Below are 22,777 nucleotides of genomic sequence, written 5' to 3'. Positions count from 1 at the left end.
GCAAACACAACCTTTGCTGCTCTGGACTGAGCTTAATTTGCAAGTTTTTGAACCAGGGGAAAAGATGGCTATGGAGGGCACCTGTTGGGTAATGCTCATGATGTCACCAACAAACTTCCCTCCCTCCCTCCATTTCCAGAGCAGTTTTGTTCTTAAGTTTTAAATGTTTGTGATTTGGGTAGTGAAAGATGAGCATACGCAGAAGTCAGTGTGTCACTTTAAAATTTTTCATTTTTAAAAAAATGGACAGTCCCTTCTGATTGGTAGCTGACTCAGCAGTCTTCTGTAATGCCAGATGTGAAGTCAAGTTCCCAGTGGGGGTGAAGAATCTGCATAGCTTTCCTTAAAGTCTTGCTCCATTCTTTATCCAAGGGTGACTCATGGTACAATAAACTCCAACCAATCCACAAATTTGTGTCTCTTGCTAACTAATTATTGACTGTATTTTGGGAGGAACTGATTTTCATGTGACAAAGCCATAGTCACAATAGGACATGGGATTGGGGATGGTTTGCCTACACTTAAATTTCTAGTGGGCCTAAGCTAGGAACCCAGGGCCTATCAAGCAATGCTTCAGTCTGTGCACTAAAGGAAGGAACTTCAGTGACACCAGCCAAGAAGATTTCTTTAAATGCCTAGGCCAGAGCAGGCCAGATGATATGCCATTTTCCCTGTTAAAGCTTCTGAGTCAGCCCTGGTTACTGGTCAGGAGATCCATACTTACTGAACATTTGCCTGCCTGGTTCCCCTCTGCCTTTGCCTCAAGCCAATCACAGCCTGGCAGGACCTGGGCTTGAGAGTGAATGAACATGAGCAATTACCCAGAGTAAAAATAAAATGTCAGTTCTGACACTAACGGGTGTCTCCTTTATGGAATCCACAGGCTCGGATACAGACAGTCCAGGTCAAGCTTGAGAATGTTCGGAGCATGTTTGAAAACAGGCAAGCTTGCTTCAAAAAGCTGGCAGACAAGCAGGCTCGCCCCGTGCAGCTGGTAGCCCCTCGGCCAGAAAACCCACCTCGATCAAAATCTCCTTTGTTCTCCCCCAAACACGGTAACATGCTTTTAAGTTAAGGTGTCCAGACCCATTTGTAAGAGAGGCTAGAAAAAGTGTGAATAAGAGTGGGATTGAGAACTTAAATGGTTCCTTTGATTTTTTTTCCAGTGAGGTGAGGAAGCTAGCTGCAGAAGGCACTTATTGGCTAGTACCAATCATGTTGGCTATACAGCTTTTGTCTTCTCAGATGCCCAGAGCAGTTTTCCAGCTGTGTTTTAAAGTACACTACCACTTCTCTGAACATACCAGACCTTAAATATTTTTAGGTTTCTTTACACTTTACATGGTGTGAACTTGTTGTGATTGGTATTATTCATCTGCATTACACCTTCAGTATGCCACTGTTTTAAATTGATGTGTGGCTCATTTAATGAGAAGTTGATGATTACTGGAGTATGATTACTGGAAAAGGAGCATTCCCTCCCAACACACAATGGCTCTGCTGTCTCAAAATGCATATGAAGACTTTGAATATCTTCTTCTGGAGTAGGTCTACACAACTTGGTAGACAACTCTGCCTGCTGTGTGTTTTGGCTTGTCAGGATGTTTGATGTACACATGTGTACCCTATTTTTGCAATCCCAAGCAGGAAATGAAAAAAGTCTCCCTCTCCTGCTGATGGGCTGAGTTTTGCTTGGCAAGTCACAAATTGTATAGGCCTGGTCTGAGGCCATGTTCTTCTTTGCATGTTCAGGACATATCCATGTTTGTCCTATTTAAAATATTTGGAATTACAGTCATAGACCACACTTGCTGTTTTAAGGGCTAAGAGGCAGCAGCAAGGTGGGATACAGGAGAAGGAACCAGGATAACCTTGTTTAAGAATGACACTTTGCCCTGATACACAGGAATGTCACAGACATTTGTGTAACAATCACTGCAGTCTTCAGAGCCACTGAAACACTTTGCAAGACAAATCTCAGGATTCTCAGGATAGTTTCCCCCCCCTTATTTGGGGAGGGAAGGTGACTGCTGTCATTAACTGCCATCGAGACAGCAGATTGAGGCCAAGATTTGACCAATCTTGAGGGGAAGGATTTGAACTTGGATCCCTGAGCAAAACCTCACTCTAAACTACTGTAGTCGGGAGGTTTGTTCTGCATGAACCTCTCCAGTGATTCTCTTTTTATGTTTCCCTTTCTGGGAAACCATTTCTATTTGGTATGACTGACACCGCTTGAGCCTCGCGGGAATAGTAATTTGTGATCATTTTATTTTGCAACAGAACAGTTTGAGGACGGGGTACCTTCTCTTCATATCTGTTTGCATTCCTCCGCATCAGTTTTTCTCCCTACATCTTTTGCCCATTACTTCGTTAAAGGTGCTTCTTCTATATAATTGATATTCAACTTTTAAAAAATATATTTAAAATTGATTTAAAAAATTATTTTGTGCCTCAAAAAAATCCCTGCATGAAGCCAGGTTGGTCCATTAGAAGGGGAAACAGCAGTTACTACATTACTTTTTATTAGGTTCAACTAAAACATTAGAGCCTGATTTTTTAAAAAAACCTGGGGTGCTACTGGATTTCATACCCCTGCTCTTTGGACTTGACAGCCCAGTTTTGTTTTGGCTTCTGCCTTCCATGAAGCAAACCCAGCGACCCTTTATTTTCACGCTGTTCTCTATTTCTTCATAGTAAATTTATAAATTCATGCAGTTACATGTCAGATACATGTCAGTGGCATATAAATAACATTAAAAGAGTGTAACTGAAATGGGCAGGGCGAAACGCTTCACAATATAGTGTATGAGAATGAAAAGAAATGTGAAAGGACACATCCATAGATCCCAGTTGGCTGTTTCTATGCCACAGTTAGGTATTCTTCCTGGAAGGCCGGCTATCCTATTTGGATGATATACAGACCTGTGGACAGTGGGGGACAGGTGGGAGCATGAGGGTGCACCTTACCCTCCCCCATTTTGCCTGCCTTACCTTCAACCCTAGTGAATTTCCTAATGATGGTGTAATATCCAAATCTGACCATTGCTGACATGCAGAGGTTCCACATGCAGGACTGATCCCAAATCCAAGCATGTGGTATCTATGTCCATCAACTTCAGCCAAATTTTGGCATTGCCTAGTGACACAGGAACATAAGTAGAGCCCTTCTGGATCAAAGCAGTGTCCATCGAGACCAGCATCCTGTTTCCCACAGTGGCCACCCAGGTGCCTCCGGAAGGTCCACAAGCAGGGCACGGAGGCCAGTTCTCCTTAGCCTCACCCCCTGGAACTGTTAATTGGAGAGATGCTGTCTCTGAATATGAATGGTCTACTTCGCCATCATGGCTAATAGCTGCTGAAGGATTTATCTTCTATGAATCTGTCTGTTCTCCTTTTAAAGGCCATCTCCATATCCAACTGCAGGGAGTTCTACCACTTAATTGTGTATTGGATGCCTGTCAGGGTTGTAAGCCAGGCAAGCACATTTTAGGAGAAGAGATAAGGAACTAAGTCTTCCCACTCAGGGGTCGTTTTGTAGAAAAAGAGCTAGGGGAACTCATTAGCATAACTCATTAGCATATGCCACACACCCTGACATCACCGGTAGTGTGTCATAAGGCCACACAGCCCGCCCCCAACGGTCCCGGCCGCCACCGCCGGCCTTGCAGCTCCAGTGCCAAGCCCCATGAGAGGCCCGGCCGTGGACCTGCAAGGCCGGCGGGAGTGCAAGGAAGCCCCGCGAAGGCCCTCCCTGGCCCCAGGCAGGCAGGGGTGGGGAGAGGCAGGGAGGAAGCAACTTACCCTCCCTCTTCTCCTGCCTCCTCCTGGCTGAATGAGGGCCGGAAGCGGGGCGGTGGGAAGCAGGGGGCGGGGCTTCGTCATGTGCCCCGCCCCTCGTACCTCACCCGGGGGAACTGCGATCCCCCACGATCCCCCCCGAAATGACCTCTGTTCCCACTATACCTATATCATCCAAAGCAGTCTTTGGTTTTTGGAGATGCAATATACATTGACGATCATAGGAATTGATAGTGATATCTGTAACCCTCCGTGTCCCCCCCCCCATACCTTCCAACCTCTGATGTATTTTTTCACCCACTTTATGACATAGGATTGGATCCAAGCAGCTGTTTTGCTCAGTCTCACCCAGTTCTTCTCCTTCCTACAGCCCCTGCCCCACTTGGCTTTTATACATTCAGGTCCCTTGATCATCAGCATAGGCTTTTTTGTGGTCAGAGGAGGACCCCCTCACACTCCTGTGTGTTTCACCAGCAGCAATGTTGGTTGGATCCAACCCGTAACTCTTAAGTGCTGCCAATGGGGCAGTGATGTGGTGGAGATACTTAGCAGTCCCGCCCAAAGATTGGGGATCAAAGAATGTAGAAGTTGACTTCTACAGTTTTGCATAGTGAGTGCATCGCCAGCTAGCCAGCATCAAAGCTATAGTTCTCTTTATATCACATCATGTGGTAGATTTCCTGGTGGGTTATTAGAGCTGCATGATTGTTTCCCCCCCACTAATTTTGTTCTTTTCACTTACAATATTACTAGCTTGGAGGAATATTCTTTTGTTCCTGACCGGTGTTTATTGTTATGCTCCTTTTCTGTTACTATTAATACATTTCCCTCATAACAGTTTTTCTCCCTTTGGAATGTTTTGTCAGTTTTTTAAAAATGCATGTCGTTTGCTTCCAGCTATAGCTTATTGGAATGTAACTCCGTTTAAAGAAAGAGTGGCTTGATGGGACTGAACGTTAGTTTGTTTGTGGGCCTTGAACGGCAGAATATAATCTGGCCAATTGTTGTTTTTTCTTTAATGTCCAAGGTGTGGATTTTAATTCCAGTTTGAAGTTTTCATTTGATATCTCTCTTCCTGGGAAGAAAACATCAAGGAAGTCACAAAGCTCCCGCAAGGTAGGTACAGAAAGCACAAAACAGTTTATAAAATATATGCTGCCAGACTTCTCATAGACCTTCTAATCTACTAGGTTGGTGAATATGCCCTGGAACCAAAAAGTTCCACTGAGTACGTGACAGCCGCTCACTGTTTTATTTTTATTCTGGTGTCATTTTGCTGTCAGGGGCAGGAGGGGGAGGGCTGCTTGGCCCTGATCCCTGCAGCCAGGCAAAGCTTCTCTGGCTGCTCGTGGTTAGAACTTCAGGCGTCTCCTGGAGGGGAGCATGGCCTCACTGTCTCCTTGGCACCACTGCTTTGGAATCCTGGCTTTTGGTTTCATAATAGTTGCTGTTTTATTTCTGGTTTTGTTTTTTTGTTTTGTTTTTTCACTCGGAAAGTTTCTTTTTTTTTCATTTGCACCAACTTTTTTACTTCTGTCTTAATTTCATTGTTTACAAAAATCGATTTGGAAGGTTTACACTTATGTCCAAAGGAGAAAACCATTGGGGAAAATTACCTGGTTCATTGTTCACATTCATAAATACCTTATGTTCATTTACATATTCATTGTTTCACAATAGCGGTGCAATGAACATAAAGAACATAAGAGAAGCCAATGTTGGATCAGGGCCAATGACCCATTCAGTCTAACACTCTGTCACATAGTGGCCAAAAATACCAGGTCCCATCAGAAGGTCCAGCAGTGGGTCCAGGACACTAGAAGCCCTCCCACTGTTGCCCCCCCAGCACCAAGAATACAGAGCATCACTTGCCTCAGACTGAGAGTTCCTATGTATACCTTCTGGCTAATAGCCACTGATGGACCTCTGCTCCATATGTTCATCCAATTCCCTCTTGAAGCTGTCCATGCTTGTAGCTACCACCACCTCCTGTGGCAGTGCAATGAAGGCACACCGTCTACCAGTGCAGCAGAATGAATCATAAAATAGGTTGGGTCACTTCCCTCCATATGAAAATTCCTTACAAATGAGTGTGTCAGGGGAAAAACTTCCACGCTTTTGTGTTTTGTGCTAGGTTTCCATTTACAGGGTATTATTAATGAAGGACTAATTTGAAACATGTAATCCCTCACCTTCAGTCTAAAATGGCACAGTCCGTTCTGATCACCACCTAATGCAGAATGGTATGATATGCAGCAGAATCAGGTGGCAGAACTCAGAGGTGGTAGAGTGGGCTGTACTATTTGTGTCCTCAGGAAGGGGATTACATCTTTCAAAGTTTCCATATGTCTCCTGTAAGTGGAAGGCTAGCACCACAAAAGACTAGCCTAGAACTTTTCTCCCTGATGTGCTAATTTTTTTGTTTGCAGGGATTTTTTACTCAGGCAGCCATTACAAATGTGAGTGTTCCCACCTGCCATTTGAAATGGTATAGCCCGTTCTAGAAAAAAAATTTATGCAGCATTTGTAGCCTGACTAACCTTTGAAAGTAGGGTTTCCATCTCTGGAGCTAAAGCCTTGGAAAGGTGTGGTTTGGGGAGAGTCCTCAGTGGAGTATAATGCCAGGGAAACAGATCACTGTAGTTGGGAGATCAGTTGTAATTCCAGATTGCTAGGTTTTGCCTGGAGGTTGGCAAGCCTAGTAATTAGCCTAATTATGAAACCTTTTGATGAACATAGCATCTTTTTGTTGCTCTAATAAAGCTTGTGCGTTTAAAACAAATATGTGATTAGGCAGTTAACCAATTTTAAAAGGACTTTCTCCTTATTTTAGAAAATTAACTGTTATGCCTGCCTTTTACTTACCTCCAGATTGAAGTAATGCATGATTATCAAGAAAAAAGGAATTCTTTGCAATACTTTATTTCAGAAAGTGAAGACAGTTTGGATATACTGAAAAGGTAAGTGCATTTTTATACACTTCTTACAAATCAGTTTGCTTGCTTACTGCAAAAACTCCTGGATCTGTTGAAAAATAGGATCTTGGTTCTTCTCTTTGAAAGTAACTTCCAGTTCTTGCAGGTATTACCCACGTGGGCTCAAGCTTACCTTTTATTAATTTTAGTACATTAATATCTTACATCTTCTTCCTTCAAGGCAGCATGCACGGGAGGTGGGGGGTTCTTAGAGGTGTGGGGGGTCTCCTTTCCAGAACCAGACCTGCTCAGCTTCCAGAAGGTGGCATCTAACCACACCCTGGGACCTCTTTTTTTTTTTGCTTTGAAAGCACAAATACTGGAAAACTTTGTTTCTGTTTACTAACATTCTTAGGAAACTGAATTCTGTGACCCGTATTTATATTCTGCTATTTTTTCTTACAGCCTTGATCTATTTTTTCCCTTTATTTTAGCCATGTGATAAATGAGCTTATAGAAACCGAACGAGTGTATGTAGAGGAATTGTTCACGGTTTTGATGGTGAGTGTGCCTCTTGCTGCTGTGTTCCCTTTGATGCCTTTAAGAGGTCTATCTTACTTCTGTTCCCCTCTTAGTGTCCTACTTTACCTAGATTTAGCATGGTGCTGACATTCACTCATTTCAACAGTGGATTGATATATTTATCTCTTTACATTGCTATCCCACTCTTACTCCACACACTTCAGCCAGACTAGGAGACAGAATTGAGCCAAGGTAACTATGTTCCCATTCTGAGGTCTTTTTGCTGCATATCTAGTTAGGAGGGAGTTGAGACTGTTTGACAAGGTGATATTTATTTATGCTCTTCTGTTGTCCTTAGTGGGGACCCAAAGATCATTCTCATTGCCTTCTTTTGTAGGTGAGGCTCTCAGTCTCCCAGGGAGCTAAATACAAGACTCTGTCTGCCATATTGCACTGTCCACCCCCACCCCCTTTTTTTTCTTGGATGACCTAACGTGTTTTGATTTTGTTTGTGATAAAATACTTTGTGATGAAAATCCATGCAGCATTTTTGTTTGTGTATAATAGTTGGACATTACAGCTGTATTCCATATTCTAGGAAACCATTTGTCGATAGTTTATGTACATGCTTTTCCAACAGTAATTCAATGAGCATTTAAGGGATTTTATAGTCTGTGATTTGTTCTGCATAAAAATGTCCAGGATCCTTAGGAGATGTCCCTAAAATATGTATAAACTAGTGCAGAATACGTCAATTCAGGCATGGACTATGTTTGTCTCATTTTGGAATGCTGAGTTTAACTGTGACATTAGACCATACATTCTTTCCTCAATACCAAAATGTGTGTTATAGAATTGTAAGATCTAAAGTTGTAAGATCTGTGTTGTATAATATTTTTTTAATTTATTATTTGCATTTATATCCTACCCATCCTGCGGGTGGGCTCAGGGTGGGTAACATCATTAGAATAAATACAATTTCAGTTTAAAACATTAAACATTAGAGCATGATAAAACATTATAACATATATATGCACACATATATATATATCCCCCTAAACCCACAGATACAAAACTACCAAGCTGAAGAGAAAGTCATCTCCACTCTTTTCTTGTGCTGGCTTTCTGGTTGCAGGGGATTTTTAACACAGGGCAGAAGCATCCCAAAATATAATTATCTACTTGCAATATAAAGAGGGGCTATTTTTCTACTACCTCAGGATTCTGTCACCTCATGCCCCCTACATGTGCAAACCCACCCTAAATCTCCCATAGTGCTTAATGAGGAACAGCTGTTTTTAAGTGTCAGGAATTGCACGGAAGGGAGCAAGTTGTACTGAGGCAGAATCCATTGCTGTCCATTAGCCTGTGTGCTTCCTATCAGTAAAAAGCTCATTGATATCTGGTATTTGATATCGCAAAGTTTTTGCCTTGTAAACAGATGTTTTGGCCTCCCCAGCCCTCATGAGAGCATTGCTGATTGCCTCCCCCTTTCTGAACAAGTTGCTTGGTGTTGCATGCATGAACAAGACAAGCACACCTCTGGGAATTGTCCATGGCAACAGAGTCCTTTGGAATTAACACAGAGAACTGGAGCAAACATTACAATTGCCCCAGGGATACTGCTGGAAATGATTTTTCTCTGGTGGGCCATCCACAGCCCTATCATGTAGCCCTCCTTATGGACTGGAGCCATCACATTCTGAGTCTCTATGCATCCCCCAGTAGTAATGCCAAGTCTGTTTGAAGCCAAGGCCTTGGGAAAGAGGCTGGCAATGGGCTCCAGAGGACCCACTTCCTTTTCCTCTCTCTCCTGCCCAGAGAGTGAAGTGCCCTCTCCTTAGTCTTGTCATTGATATCACTTAAAGATGAGAGGCCAGCAGGCTGCATCTGCTGAAAGAAGATGAAGCAGGGCCAAGAGGGCTCCATGGATTGGCGGTGGGCCTCCACCTCCGGTGTGGGCCTTGGCTGCTTCCCTACAATGCTGAGCCTTGATATTAGCCTTGCCTTGGAGCTGCCAGGAATGAGGACCAAAGGGCTATACGCTGCTGTGTGATGATCTCTCACGGCTTGACAGATACTTCAGTGTGTTATGTTTTGTAATGATTCACCACAGGGAAGCCATCTTGGGTGATATCTCCATGACAACCATTGTGTGTACTCCAGCTTCAAACCCTTGTTTGCATTCCCCCCCCCTCTTTACAACAGATAAGCACAGTGGCATGCAAATATACCATTATACCATGATATTCAAGCCATCTTAAAACATGGTACTGTGGATTTTTTTCTGTGTGTATGACTGTTACACAAATTGCTTGGAAAAGTAATATTTTGGACATAGGTCACCTCATTGAATAGCCTGTGTCTGGGCTGGACCATTTCAGGTTTACAGGAAGGGCAGGAGAAAGATACACTTGGTTGATTAAATGCCCCCCCCCCCAATCCCTGCATATAGAAAGCTAACATGTCGAGGAGAAGAGTTCTTTCTTCATTTATATACAAGTTTCTCCAGGGACTTTTTGTTGTTGTTCTTCAAAGGTCCATTTAGTCATGTGAAACCTCAGATGTTTGATGTGGTGCTTCCCAGCAATGCTCCCTCTAAGCTGTGGGGTCTTGTGAGCATAAATTCTACTTTGTGAGCTACTGGAATTAAAGTTGTGAGTGAGCAATTTGGCTACTGCATAAATTAGTTTGCTCTGGAGCCATCCTTCCTGAGCTAAGACAAAAATGTGTGAGCTGGAGGCTAAAATACTATGAGCTAGCTCACACTAACTCAGCTTAGAGGGAACCTAGCTTCCCACCTCAGTAAAAACTAGGGTATAGAATCTGAGATGGCAGTGGTGGTGTTAATATCTCCCATAGAAGGCAGGAAAAAAGCTCTTTGTGCTTGGCTAGTAACCTTAAGATGTGCTGTAAACTATATTCTAACTTTACCTGGAATTGCTTGGGGGAAGCATTCCCAGAGAGTTGAACAGAAACAACAGAGGGAGCCCCCTTCCTCCCAAAGAGAGAACTGTTGGGTGGGGTGGGAAACTTTATCCGATCCTTCTGGCTGGAATTTTTTCATTACTGGCTGTGCATTTTTTCTAAAGTGTCTGCGGAGGGGTACCAAGATAGGAAGCAAAAAAGGAAGAACACCTCAAAAAGCTATCTAGAACAACGTATGATATGATGACTTCCATTTCAGTGTGTTTGAAGAAGTGAGCATGCACACGAAAACACAAACCTTGAATAAAACTTTGTTGGTCTTGAAGGTGCCACTGGACTCAAACTTTGTTCTACTGCTTCATACCAACACAGCTACCCACCTGAAAGTATGATACTGCAATAATTTTTGAGAATGAAACACTTTGGCAGGGGCAAGATAAATTACAGGAGGCATCAAAGGATTAAATTTTCAGAACATTTTTGGAAGTCCTGTCTTGCTCATTGCTTTTTGTAAGGTATTCTTCCTTTTTCATTCCCTGTTTTTTTCTTCTGTGGTAACCTCTGCTAGCTGTCTGTTTGTCTAGCACACAAAATGGTTTGAAGCCATCTTCGGCTCCATTTTTCATGGAGGCAAAATTGACTTCCTTGAGAAGCAGGATCTGTACAGGAGATCCAGAGTCATAGCACACCCTCTTCTAGGACATTCATTTGGGCCCCTCCCTGTTCTCCTTTCAAAGGTAGCTGGAAACTTTCCCTTTTTTAATCCCTTTCTGGTGATTTAGATTTGCTTTGTGGATATTTTAAACTTTGTTGGTTTTATTCTGGCTTTAGTTTTTGAAAACTGCTTTGAGAGTTCTGTTGTTGAAATCTGATATCAAAACATTTTGACATGTATTAATAACAAAGGCTCTTGTAACTGTCAGGCTGAATGTGTTTTTCATTGTTGTCAGGGCTATCGGGCAGAAATGGATAACCCAACAATGGTTTTTCTCTTGCCCCCTGTCTTGAGAAACAGAAAAGATGTTCTATTTGGAAATATGTCTGAGATCTATGACTTCCACAACAGGTAGTATCCAGCAATATCTGCACTTGGGGGTCTTTCCAGCCTGAATAGCAGCCAGTTGTAACAGAAAATGGCTCAATTTTTTTGTCTTCCTTCTTCTCTTATTGCAGAATTTTCCTACACAATCTGGAGAGTTGTCTTGAATCCCCAGAAAGAGTAGGATACTGTTTTTTGGAAAGGGTGAGTAGGCATCTTTCCAGGTTAAGATCAAGGCCTTGTAGCTCCAGATTCTCCTGGTTTAGTGAAGGGTGAAACCTGCAAGGGGCACTTCAAAAATTATTCAACTGTGATTCATTATTATTCAATAATAATTGTGTTGTTAGATATCAGTAGAGCTTATCTCTTTTCTGTGTGTGTGTGTCCCTGCAGCAGGAAACCATTCAGATGTAGGAGAAGTGCTATTGGAAAGAAACTGAAATACCATCAAAGAGACAAAGTACCCACTTTTGGAGGGGTTGTCCACTGTATCTCTCTATGCTCAGATCTCACTTTTTCGAGTTGGCTTCTTTTGAGGGCACATGATTCTGGGATTCTTCTGCAGTGTAAAACTAGAAGAAGGGCGTGGCTGGATCAGACCAGTGGTCTACCTAATCCAATATCCTGTTTCATACAGTGGCCAACCAGTTGCCCTAGACTAGGGCCACCAAACAGGGCATGGAGGCCAAGGCCCTCCCCTGATGATGCCTCCTAGCTCTGGGTTACAGGAGTTTACTGCCTCTGAATGTTCACTTTAGTCCCCGTGGTTCTTTAGCCTTTCCTCATAGGAAAGGTACTCCAGCCCCGTAATCATCTTGGTTGTAGTCTTCTGTACTTTTCCCACCTCTGCCACCAGAATTGCACACAGTAGTCCAAATGAGGCCATACTGTATTTATTTATTTATTCATTTATTTATAGTTTCAATTTATATACCGCCCTTCTCTTAATTCACAGAGCTCAGGGCAGTTAACAACACAGTATTACACAATTTAAAATCCAAGAGATAACAACAGCTAAAAAGAACATCCGATGGTGTAGATCTATACAGGGGCATTACAGTATTGGCCATTTTATTTTAATAATCTCCAATGTGGAGTTTGCCTCTTTCACTGCAGCCACACACTGAACTGGCATTTTCACCAAGCTATCCACCATGACTGCAAAATCTCTTTCCATCTCACTGTTATCCTGCTCAGATGAAATCAGCATATACTTAACTGGGATTTTTTGTTCCAGTGTTCCTCCTCCTGTAGCTCTTCACAATCTACCTTGGTTTTCACCATCCTGAATAATTTGATATTTTGTGCAAACTAGGCTACTACACTCATTCATTTATTATTAATGCTCACAGACCAATTAGTCATACGCAAATGAAAAAGATACAAAATGCATAATTGCAAAACAGTATTTACATTAAAATATTATTAAATATCATAAGCAAAAATTTAACCACAGCAAAAGTCACAAGACTGACATCAGCTAACAATTTAGCTGCAAGCTAATCCATTTTCAAATGGGAATTATACTCCACTTATTATCTTGGGAAATGCTATGTTTATTACAGTCAATAAAACATAATACCTACTTTTCCAGATTTACAATTCTTATTCTTTATTTGCCATTTAATTATTTTATTTACTATACTTTGACTATAATACATACGTTCATTGAATTCAGCTCCTGTTTCTTATAGCCAAACAAGCCCAGGAGAAATTTCACTACTGGAAGTGTAATGTCTGGATCACAGCCACCAAGCAGAAGTTGAAGCTTACTTGCTATGGGCAAGTCAGCATCAGGAACTAATGTATTAATGAACTGTGTTCTTAGATGCTTATATCTTTGGGAGAAAAAAAGGACATGCTCTATGGTTTCAATGGAGCCAGATCTGCAGCCACATAGAAGCTCAGAGTGGGGCTATTTAGTGTAGCTCCCACTAAAGACAGCAGTAGGTGGTACACTGAACCTTGCTAAAAATAATTCTTGTCTATAATCTGGGATGGTTAAAAAAATCTATATACAGACAGCAGGATTTAAGATAAGTAAAGCCAAAGAAAGCAGGAGAGCACACATGACAGGCATGAGCAGTACTGTTTAGGTCCCATTGAGTTACTGCACTGCTCACCCCCAATTCCCAATCATTTGTGAACAAATTAAATAGCACTGGTCCCAATACTGATCTTTGTGGGACCCCACTTCCCTCCATTTATTCCTGTTCTCTGCTTCCTGTTATTTGACCAATTTTTTATCCATAAAAGGACCCATTCTTTAATCCCATGATTGCTAAACTTGTTCATGAGTAGGGGTGGGTGTGAACTGGAAAAATAGAGGTTCGTGGTTCAGAGTTTTGACAAACCATTAACTTCTCCATTACATGAACCAGTTCGTGCTCTGGGAAGTTCATGGGACCGCAGCCCTACTTGGAAGTGAGCTCCAAAGGCATTTAAATGCCATCGGAGCTCAATTCTGGTTGGGGGTGTGGCTGTGCACAAACCAGTGGACTCTGAAGACTCACTCGAGCTGCAGCCCCACCTGGAAGTGAGCGTTGAAGGCATTTAAATGCTTTTGGAGCCTACCTCCTCTTATAGGCCTTTGAGTGGCCCAACTCGACTGAGCTCCCAGAGTGAGCTCTGAAGGCTTTATAGGCCTTCAGAACCCAGTTCTGGATGGGGCGGCCTGGTTCAGTTTTGCTCCTAGAGCTCCAAAGGCCTATAAAGGAGCTCATTCAGGCCAGCCTGACCCGGAGGTTGGCTCCGAAGGCCACGGTCTGGTGGTGGACTCTAACGGCATTTAAATGCCTTCGGAGCTCACTTCCAGTCGAGCCATCAGACCCGGAAGTAAGTTCCAAAGGTATATGGAGGTTCATGTGGCAGATTGTGGGAGACATGGCCTCCAGAACCCCTGGTTCGCAAACCAGGATCTGACCTGGTTCGTGCTCAAACTGGGGTTTGTTTGTTGGTTCATGCCCATACCTACTCATGAGTCTTTGGTGAGAGGTAGTTTGTCATACGACTTCTGGAATTCCAGCTATATAATATCTGTGGGATCACCTTTATCTACAAGCTTGTTAACTTTCTCAAAGAACTTCAGAAGGTTCATGAGGCAGGACCTCCCTTTGCAGAATTGATGCTAATTTTCCTTTAGCAGGTTTTGGTCTTCTGTGTGCTTAATAATTCTATCTTTAATAAGAGTTTCTACTAACTTAGCATTATTTTCCTCAAAATCTTTCCCCTCCTTACCTAATTATTAGTTGACACTTACTCTGCTAGACCCTGTACTCCCTTCTGTCCAGCTTTTTAAAGAAAGCCTTTTTGCCTTTTATGGCTGCCTTGATTGGGACTGTTAACCATACTGGCATCCTTGTCCATTTGGTGGTATCTTTCCTAACCCAGGGAATGCATTCTATCTGGGGTTCAATTCGTGTGGTTTTAAATAGCTTCCAAACATCCTGGAGGGATTTGACTTGCTTCATTTTCCCTTTCAGCTCCCTTTCAAGTAGTCCCCTAATTTTTGTAAAGTTCCCTCTTTTGAAATCAAATGTGACTGGGTTTGGACTTTGGGGGCAACTTTTCATCAACATGAATGCTGACCATAATAGCACTGTAGTACCAACTGCAGCCAATTGGTGCAATTAAGGTGAGGAGAGACAAGGACCAATTGATAGGATTGGATCTGTCTGTCACTTCAGATGCAGCAGGATTAGTCAGTCTCAGAGGAGGCTGTCTCTTGTATCACTACATGTTTGACTTCTGCTTAGGTGATTGGAACTGAGGGTTATTTCTTTTTGTATGCAGAGGGAAGATTTTCAGATGTATGAGAAATACTGTCAGAATAAGCCACGATCAGAATCTCTGTGGAGGCAGTGTGCAGAAAGCCTCTTTTTCCAGGTATGTACCTTGGGGGATAGCCCGGATAGTCCCAGACTAGCCTGATCTCATCAGATCTTGAAAGCTAAGCAGGGTCAACCCTGGCTAGTATTTGGAAGGAAGACTACCAGGGAATATCAGGGTTGTGACAGGAAGGCAGGCAATGGCAAACCACCTCTGAATGTCTCTTGCTTTGAAAACCCCACAGGGTAGCCATAAATCAGCTGTGACTTGATGGGCCAAAAAAAAAGCTTGGGGGGGGAGGAGGAGGGTTTTTGTCATCTGAGTACCCTTCCCACAGCAGCCCTGGAGGAGTAAATTGTGACCTCTGTGGTTCAGTGGTTAAAGTGTTTGATAAGGACCTGGGAATCCCAGGTTCAAATCTTGACTGTGTAGATCTGCATAGATCTACAGTATGGACTCATTTGGACTACTGGCAGCTAGCATGTGAGCTGTCTGTTTTTGGTGTCCAATTGGTCCATTTGACAGATGGCATTTTAGATCAGCCCTGCCTGCTGCAGGTCTGCACATTCTGACTGAATATGTTTAAGAAGGACTCTCAGCACTCCTCAGCCAATTATAGACCAATTAACCTGCTGTCCATACCAGGAAAGCTGTATGCGGCACAGTTATTTATTTTATATTATTTATTTATTTATTTATAGTTTCGATTTCTATACTGCCCTTGACCCCGGAGGGTCTCAGAGCGGTTTACAGAGGGTATATATATACCAGTTATACCTGATCTAGGGCCACAATTCATTTTTGGGAAGGGGCAACCTACCAACACCCAGCGGCATGCGTTCTGTTGCTGTTACTATTGTCTCCAGGCGGTCTTCTGATGTTACTTCCGGCGCTTCCAGTTACAACTAAAGCTCCGGAATTGGTCCTGCAGTTTATCAATTCTAGGCCCTGAACAAATCTGTTCTTAAAAGGGTTCATCCACATTACATCATGCATTTGTGCTCTCTTGCTGATAAATATACATCATATCCTAAGGAGAAATTGGTTACTGCTTTTATGGACCTTAGGGCAGCCTTTGACAACATCTCATGCACAAGGCTTTGGATCAAATTAGACCAGTAGGGAATTTCAGAACAATTATTATATCTGATTGTCTCTTTACATACTTCCAACTACTGTGAGAATAAGATGTCCAACAACTAGCTGCCTCTCAGACCCAGTCTCTATCACAAAAGGTGTTTGACAGGGTTGTATTTTGGCACCAGATTTGTTTAAACTATTTATATGACCTTCTAAATAAATTAGAAGCTAATCATTTTCATACTCCTAGCCTGGCTATACATCCCATTCCAATTTTACTTTATACAGATGACGCAGCTCTTCTCTCTCATTCGAGATTAGGATTAAGAAGTCTTCTCCAAGCATTTGTTTCCTATGTCACAATAATCTGTTCTCTATAACTTATACCAAATCTAAAATAGTTTTTTCCAGAAGTACCCAACACGGAAAAAAGCAGACTCATGAGTCCTGGATGGGCATTTGAGCACGTATCTAATTTCAAGTATTTATTTTTCCTCTTTTAATAACTGGAAATTTCATTACGCTTATCTAGGAGCAATCATGAGAATTTTTTATCATTCTGGGGGGTAATTTGTACCTTTTGCTCTGGAAGCTTACAAAGCAAAAATTAGATTCTCTCTGCTCTATGGAGCTCCAGTTTGATTTCCAGCTCTTTACTTCCAAAATTGAATCTTTACAGTCAGTATTTCTCCACGTCATCTTTCAAGCACCTAATTAAATTTCACACTCCAGCTTGTATATAGAAGCTGGCCTTATTTCCATCTCTTTGATGGTCTGGAAGGCCATGGTGAAATTTTGATTTTATTTGCTAGACCTGGATTTTCTTCCTGACCTTCTAAAATGGACCAAACTTGATCCTTTTGTGTCCTCCTGGACAAAGTTAGTAGACAAAAGGCTCTCATATCTGTGCATTCCTTATCCTAGTTTTTCCTACAGATCTTTATTTAGTTCTAAACAAGATAATTATTAGCCTAGAACAAAGGGTTATGCAGTGATTCAAAAAGGAAACGTTTACCCTCTTTTGGGGGATTGAGTACCCCTTCTTTTCCAGTGCTTCCAGATTATCTGAAATTGTTAAGAATTCTAATTTATCGAAGACTATTTTTCTTGGCTCAACACAATATTCTACCCCTTAACAATTTTTTGGTAGATTCTCAAGTAGTCATATTGAACAGAGACCCTGTCCATGCAGAAATGCAGAGACAGAATCATTTATTCATGTCTTACTTGGTTGTGATGTATATTCCTCAATAAGATCAATTTTTATTTCTCCATTAATATCACACTTCCCTGTATGTTCATGTTTATCATTTAATATATTTGTTGTCTGGTAAAGTCCGTTATCTAATTGCAGCCTTGAAGATTCAAAGAAAGACAGATAACTAATTTCTTCCTAGAGGCTCATATGCTTATAGGTGCTCTTTTGGCAGTGTAAGTGGAATATGTTTAAACCATTCCTTTGGTATGTGTTGTTCAAAGTTCTGTTGTGGGAATGCCAAAAAAAACTGGAACACAAACTCAGTTTGGATTCCTACTTGCTCAAACCAGTGCAGCGGTTGACAAAGTATCAGTTGCTTCTGAAGGTACTGATTCCAGCATCTTATATTCAGTATAAGGCAACTTCATATATTCAGATGTGCTGCTTGCACCATGGTGAGGAAAGTACAGTGCATCACGGGGATGTTGCTCGAGTTGGGTAGCCAGCAGCAATGGAGGAGGTGAATTTGCTCAGGAAAGCTGCACAGAAAGAAATGATTAAATGCCTCCTCTACCCAGCTCTTCCTTTGTTGAAAGCATGTAGAAGTCCATTTTTTTTGTATTTTTAAAAAGTACAGGATAGAAACATCCCTCTATAACAGTTTGGCCTGTTCGCATGTGCAACCCATTGCTCAATGTTACATTCAGCAGCTGGTGAGCATGTATGAGTGCACCAGCCCAAAGTATCAGCTGTGCCTGTGAATCAGCCTTTAATGTAAAAACTGTTGATTTGCAGGAACTGCTAAAATACCGTACAAGTTGTGAAGGTGTTCAAGAGCTCCAAGAGGCTTTGGTTGCAATGCTGGATCTGCTGAAATCTGTCAATGACTCCATGCATCAGATTTCAATAACTGGCTATGATGTAAGTAGCTACTGGGGGTGGAAGGTAAACGCCATAACTGGAAATAGAATGGTAGGCAGAAACACACCCTGATGCATTGGGGAGGGTTGAGTTCTGCAAAGAGCTGTTAGCTGTGCTAACTAAATGGGACCTCCCCATTCATATCCCTGAGTCCTAGATTTTTTGGAGCAAGTGAAGGGAGGCCTTGAAGTCCTTGTTTGTCAACTTTTCCAGAGGCATCTAGCTGTCCGCACCACTCTGGGAAGTCAAATATTGAGCTCAGTGGACTTTTGCTGTAATGCAGCAGGACAGTTCTTATGACTTGACTGACAGCTGTGCATGCAGGGCCTGATCCAGGGAACTGAGAAGTATCAGGGGAACAGTTGCCCTCATGGAGACCTTTCAAGAACATCCTTATGACAATGATTTTTCTCCTCCCCTTTTTTCAAAGGAGCTCAGTAAAATGTATATTTTCCCATCCCATGTTAACTTCACAACAACCTCGTGGGTTTTTTTTTTCCTGTGCTGCCATGTATATTGCTTTTTTGTTGTGTGTATGACCCACAGGGAGACCTCAGTGAACTTGGGAAAGTACTGATGCAAGGATCTTTCAGTGTGTGGATGGGGCACCGGAAGGGCCCGACAAAGATGAAGGACTTGGCCAGGTTCAAACCAATGCAAAGGCATCTCTTTCTGTATGAGAAGGCCCTGGTGTTCTGCAAGAAGAGAGAGGACCATGGCGACGGATACGAGAAAACCTCCTCATATAGTTTCAAGCACTTTCTGAAAGTAAGGGAAGTCTTGAATTTCAGTATTTCCATTTTAATTGAAATCAGAGAATAAACTCTAGCAAAGAGTAATAGCTGTATATAATGGCCACTGCACAAATTTAAATAGTAAGTGAATTCTTCTAACGTATGTCCTCCAGCGTTTAAGTGTCTGCCGCTCGATGAATGTCTAAGATCAATAGAGAACTCTCATTCACAGCTAATCCACTTTAGAAGGTTGCTTGGAGGAGAGAGTGGAAACATGGGTAAGGGGCAGTTTAGTCCCCGCTTGCAACTTCAGCCATGAGAACTAGAGTCTTGCTGTGTCAGTGGTATTTATTATTTATCTAATTCATTTATACCCCGGCTTTCTCCCCAGTGGGCACCCAATGTGGCTTACATCATTCTTCTCTCCTCCATTTTATCTGCACAACAACCCTGTGCAGTAAGTTAGTTTGAAAACATATTACTGGCCCAAGGTCACCATGGCAGAGTGGGGATTCACACTGAACCTGGGTCTCTAAGATCCTGACACTCTTAACCGCTACATCACACTGGCTCTCACTTCTTTATATAGTTGAGAGTCCAGAAGACTTGTAAAAATGCTGTGTAATCTGCACTAAAAATGTGGGGGGGAATTGGTGGGAGACCAAAAGCCATTGGTGCTCATGTTGCATGTCACAAATATTCTAAAGACCAGGCAGTTCCTAATTCTTTTGGTATCAACTCTAGGCTTACTTGTCTAGCCTAGGCTTTTCTCTAAGAATCCTAGTATTCAGTATGCAGGGCCTTTTCTTCCCCATAGGAAATTATCTAAATACAGGAGGTGGGGATAGCAGGTCATTCAATCAAAACAATTTCTCAACCAGAAGTGGAATGGTTTGACTATGCGATGAGCACTTGGCTGAACTGAGCCTTAGTTTCCCCATCTGAGCATTCTACAACTAAACCTTCAGTGTTTTTTTTAAAACACAGCATTGTAGCTTCATGAGGGCCCTGGGGACATGCTTCATGCTTGCCATCATGCTATACCCTGCTTACCAACTGTTCCTTGTTATAACTTTGTCAGGTTTTGTGATGAAGGGTTTTGTTTGCATAAATGCTGACCTAGAGGGCTGAATTAGGTTTCTGGAGATGTCTGACCGTTTGATGGTGGGTACTGTTCAGAAGGTCCCATTCTCTCCCGCCCCTCCCATCTTCCTGTGGAATATTTTGATGATCTATAATTCAAGACAAAAACCTGTTCTGGAGAGCTTACATGAGCGCTGCTGCATGAGATTCTGCCCCCCCCCCAGGCCAGTCCAGGGATGAGGGGAAGAACTCTACACTGGCTCAATACATTACTCAATCACCCAGAGATGTAGGCTCTCTGGATTTCAAGACAATAGCCACCAGAACCTTTTTTAACTAGGGTCCCTTTCCAGCCCAAGAGCAAGGTTCAGTCTCTTAACTGGCCTCTGGGACTTAACACATTAGCAGCTCAATCCAGAGCTGTGCAGTTAATCTTACTAAGGTAGCGCCATTTGGCGAGCAGCAGGCACAGGAAAAAGGCTTGAAGTCCAGTTACCACAGTACAGACAAATTAGAAAACCAGAATAAGTTTATTCAGTATAGTACTTAGCACAGACTAATAAGGATTTCAAACTAACAAGCCTAGGCAAGTTTTGCCTTAAGTAAACAGTAAGAAGCATATTTACCAACATCAGGGTAGCATCCAAGAGTTCAATATTGTCCATTGGAATAATCCAGGTACCCCCAGGGGGGTTTGAGGAGGAACATCCCTTCCTTGCCTTCATGTGCTGTAAGGCACAAGGGGATCCTTTGTTCTCCCACAGACCACATGGCAGGACAAGAGCATTTCAGGGGTAAGTTCACAGAGCAGCAGAGATAGCAGGAACAGAAGAGAGAGAGAGTTCTCTCCATAGGGTTTGACCAGATATAGGGCAATTCCAGTCCCCAGATTACCCCTGGCCAGGGGCCAATTGGAGTCGACATGGGAGTGTCCAGTGTTGGGTTGCCATGGGTACAACTTCTGAATGGTCAGTAGTCTTGAAGGCCACACCTGCAGTCATGTGGTCCCCAAATTCCAACCACCCCATGGCGTACGTGTGTTTTTGCCTGTTTGCTAGGCCATCTGTTCTCTGCCAGCACTGAAGTGTGAAGAATGTAGGGTTATATGGCAGGCCTGTTGAGGCCATATGGCTTCAATGGAAAATCAACACAGCAGGGTATCAGCAAGAGGCATTCCAGGGGAAGGCAGGGGTTTTTTAGAAATCCATATTTCTATACACACACACACACACACACACACAATCTTCCTGTGGAATATTTTGATGATCTATAATTCAAGACAAAAACCTGTTCTGGAGAGCTTACATGAGCGCTGCTGCATGAGGAGAATCTGTTGGTTCACCCCACTCGTTTTTGTATAACAAATACTCTTTCTCTGTGAACCAAGATGGTAATATTCATCAGTTGAGGCAGGATTCAGGTGTCAGAGCCAGCTCTTCTTTGTCACCTAGACCAGCAAGCTTGACTCAGAAGCTTTTATACATGTTTGATGTTATCACCAGATCTATTTTAAAGCCTGTCGGTGCAAGGGGGCTGGGGAAAAGAACTCCTAGAGAGCAATAAGAAAGTTATGGCAGATCTAATGTGTTCCTTTAAAATGCCAGCAGGAAGATCACACAGGAATCTGACAGCACCTTAAAATTTATTTCACCATAGGCTTTAATGAGTCAGATATAGAAGAGTGTCACATCCATTTGGCCTCGTTAAATACCCAGCAGAAATGGGGAGGAGTGTTACAAAGAGACAAAGAGAGGCTGGTGTAAAACCATATATAATCAAAAGGGCAGTCAGTTTACCCAGAGTGGGAGTAAGATGCCCAGTCAACAACAGCAAAGTAGAATAAAGCTCAGATCTAACAAATGATAGAGTGAGTTAATGACATAAATTTCCTCTTTCCCCAGTAGCCCCTTTCTGCAGTGTTTCTTCTTTCCCTCCTTCTGGCAACCCCCTCCTCACCTTTCCCTGCTTCCTTCTCTCCTTCCCACCTGCCAACCAACCTATTATTCCCACCTTCAGTTGTATTTATTATTTATTTGCTTCATATATGCCTGATCTTTCTCTGCAATGGAGACCCAAAAGAGCTTAAATCATTTTCCTCCTCCATTTTATCCCCAAAACAACCCTGTGAGGTGAGTTAAGCTGAGAATGTGTAACTGGCCCAAGTTCACCCAGTGAGCTTCCATGGAAGAGTGTTGATGCAAACCTGAATCTCCCAGACCCTAGTCTGAACCTCTAACAACTACACCGCACTGACTTTTGCAGGGTGTCTCCTGTTGAACAGTTGCAAGAAGCCAGTCCTGGATTAATCATGCAAGTTGGGTAGGAAGTCGCCTGGTGGTCACTGCCAGGTCTGGCCCCAATGAGTCTTTCCTGAAAGGCTCCCTCCCCCTGCCATTTACAGAAACCAAGTCTTGAAGGCTATCAATACAAGTGTAGTTGCCTAGCAATGGCCACTGAGGGCATTTGTTTCCTCCTCCCATCTTTTTCCCTTCTACACGTCTCCCTCCCTTACCCCCAACACTGGTCCCTACTTCTCCCTTGCCTTTCTACTGCCTTCTCTATACTCAGGCTGACCTCTCCACCACCCACTGCCCCTCCTTGCTGCAGGCCCCATGCATGTAAGCAACCCTCCTCACCTGCTCCACATCACCTCCTTCTTTATCCCATGCCCAGCATGGTGCTGTAGCCTCCTTAGTCCCTGAGAAGGTGCTCAGCATTTCAGCTCAAC

At 42.8% G+C, this 22,777-nt stretch overlaps 1 protein-coding gene across 1 annotated transcript in view; it reads left to right on the top strand.

Moving 5' to 3' along the window:
* The window catches only part of MCF2 (MCF.2 cell line derived transforming sequence), a 68,345-nt gene that overhangs the window by 32,706 nt on the left and 12,862 nt on the right, over nucleotides 1–22,777 (top strand). Inside the window, exons 13-22 of the mRNA XM_015417971.1 lie at nucleotides 884–1,055; nucleotides 4,829–4,917; nucleotides 6,673–6,761; nucleotides 7,211–7,277; nucleotides 11,117–11,232; nucleotides 11,340–11,409; nucleotides 14,998–15,094; nucleotides 17,593–17,696; nucleotides 18,107–18,232; nucleotides 18,779–19,000. Of these exons, the coding sequence (XP_015273457.1) occupies nucleotides 884–1,055; nucleotides 4,829–4,917; nucleotides 6,673–6,761; nucleotides 7,211–7,277; nucleotides 11,117–11,232; nucleotides 11,340–11,409; nucleotides 14,998–15,094; nucleotides 17,593–17,696; nucleotides 18,107–18,232; nucleotides 18,779–19,000 (1,152 nt within the window). The remainder of the gene's footprint in view (nucleotides 1–883; nucleotides 1,056–4,828; nucleotides 4,918–6,672; nucleotides 6,762–7,210; nucleotides 7,278–11,116; nucleotides 11,233–11,339; nucleotides 11,410–14,997; nucleotides 15,095–17,592; nucleotides 17,697–18,106; nucleotides 18,233–18,778; nucleotides 19,001–22,777) is intronic.

This window comes from Gekko japonicus, unplaced genomic scaffold (genome assembly GCF_001447785.1).
Source record: "Gekko japonicus isolate JY-2015 unplaced genomic scaffold, Gekko_japonicus_V1.1 scaffold954, whole genome shotgun sequence".
NCBI lineage: Eukaryota > Metazoa > Chordata > Lepidosauria > Squamata > Gekkonidae > Gekko > Gekko japonicus.
This window is presented reverse-complemented; position numbering and strand designations above follow the sequence as displayed.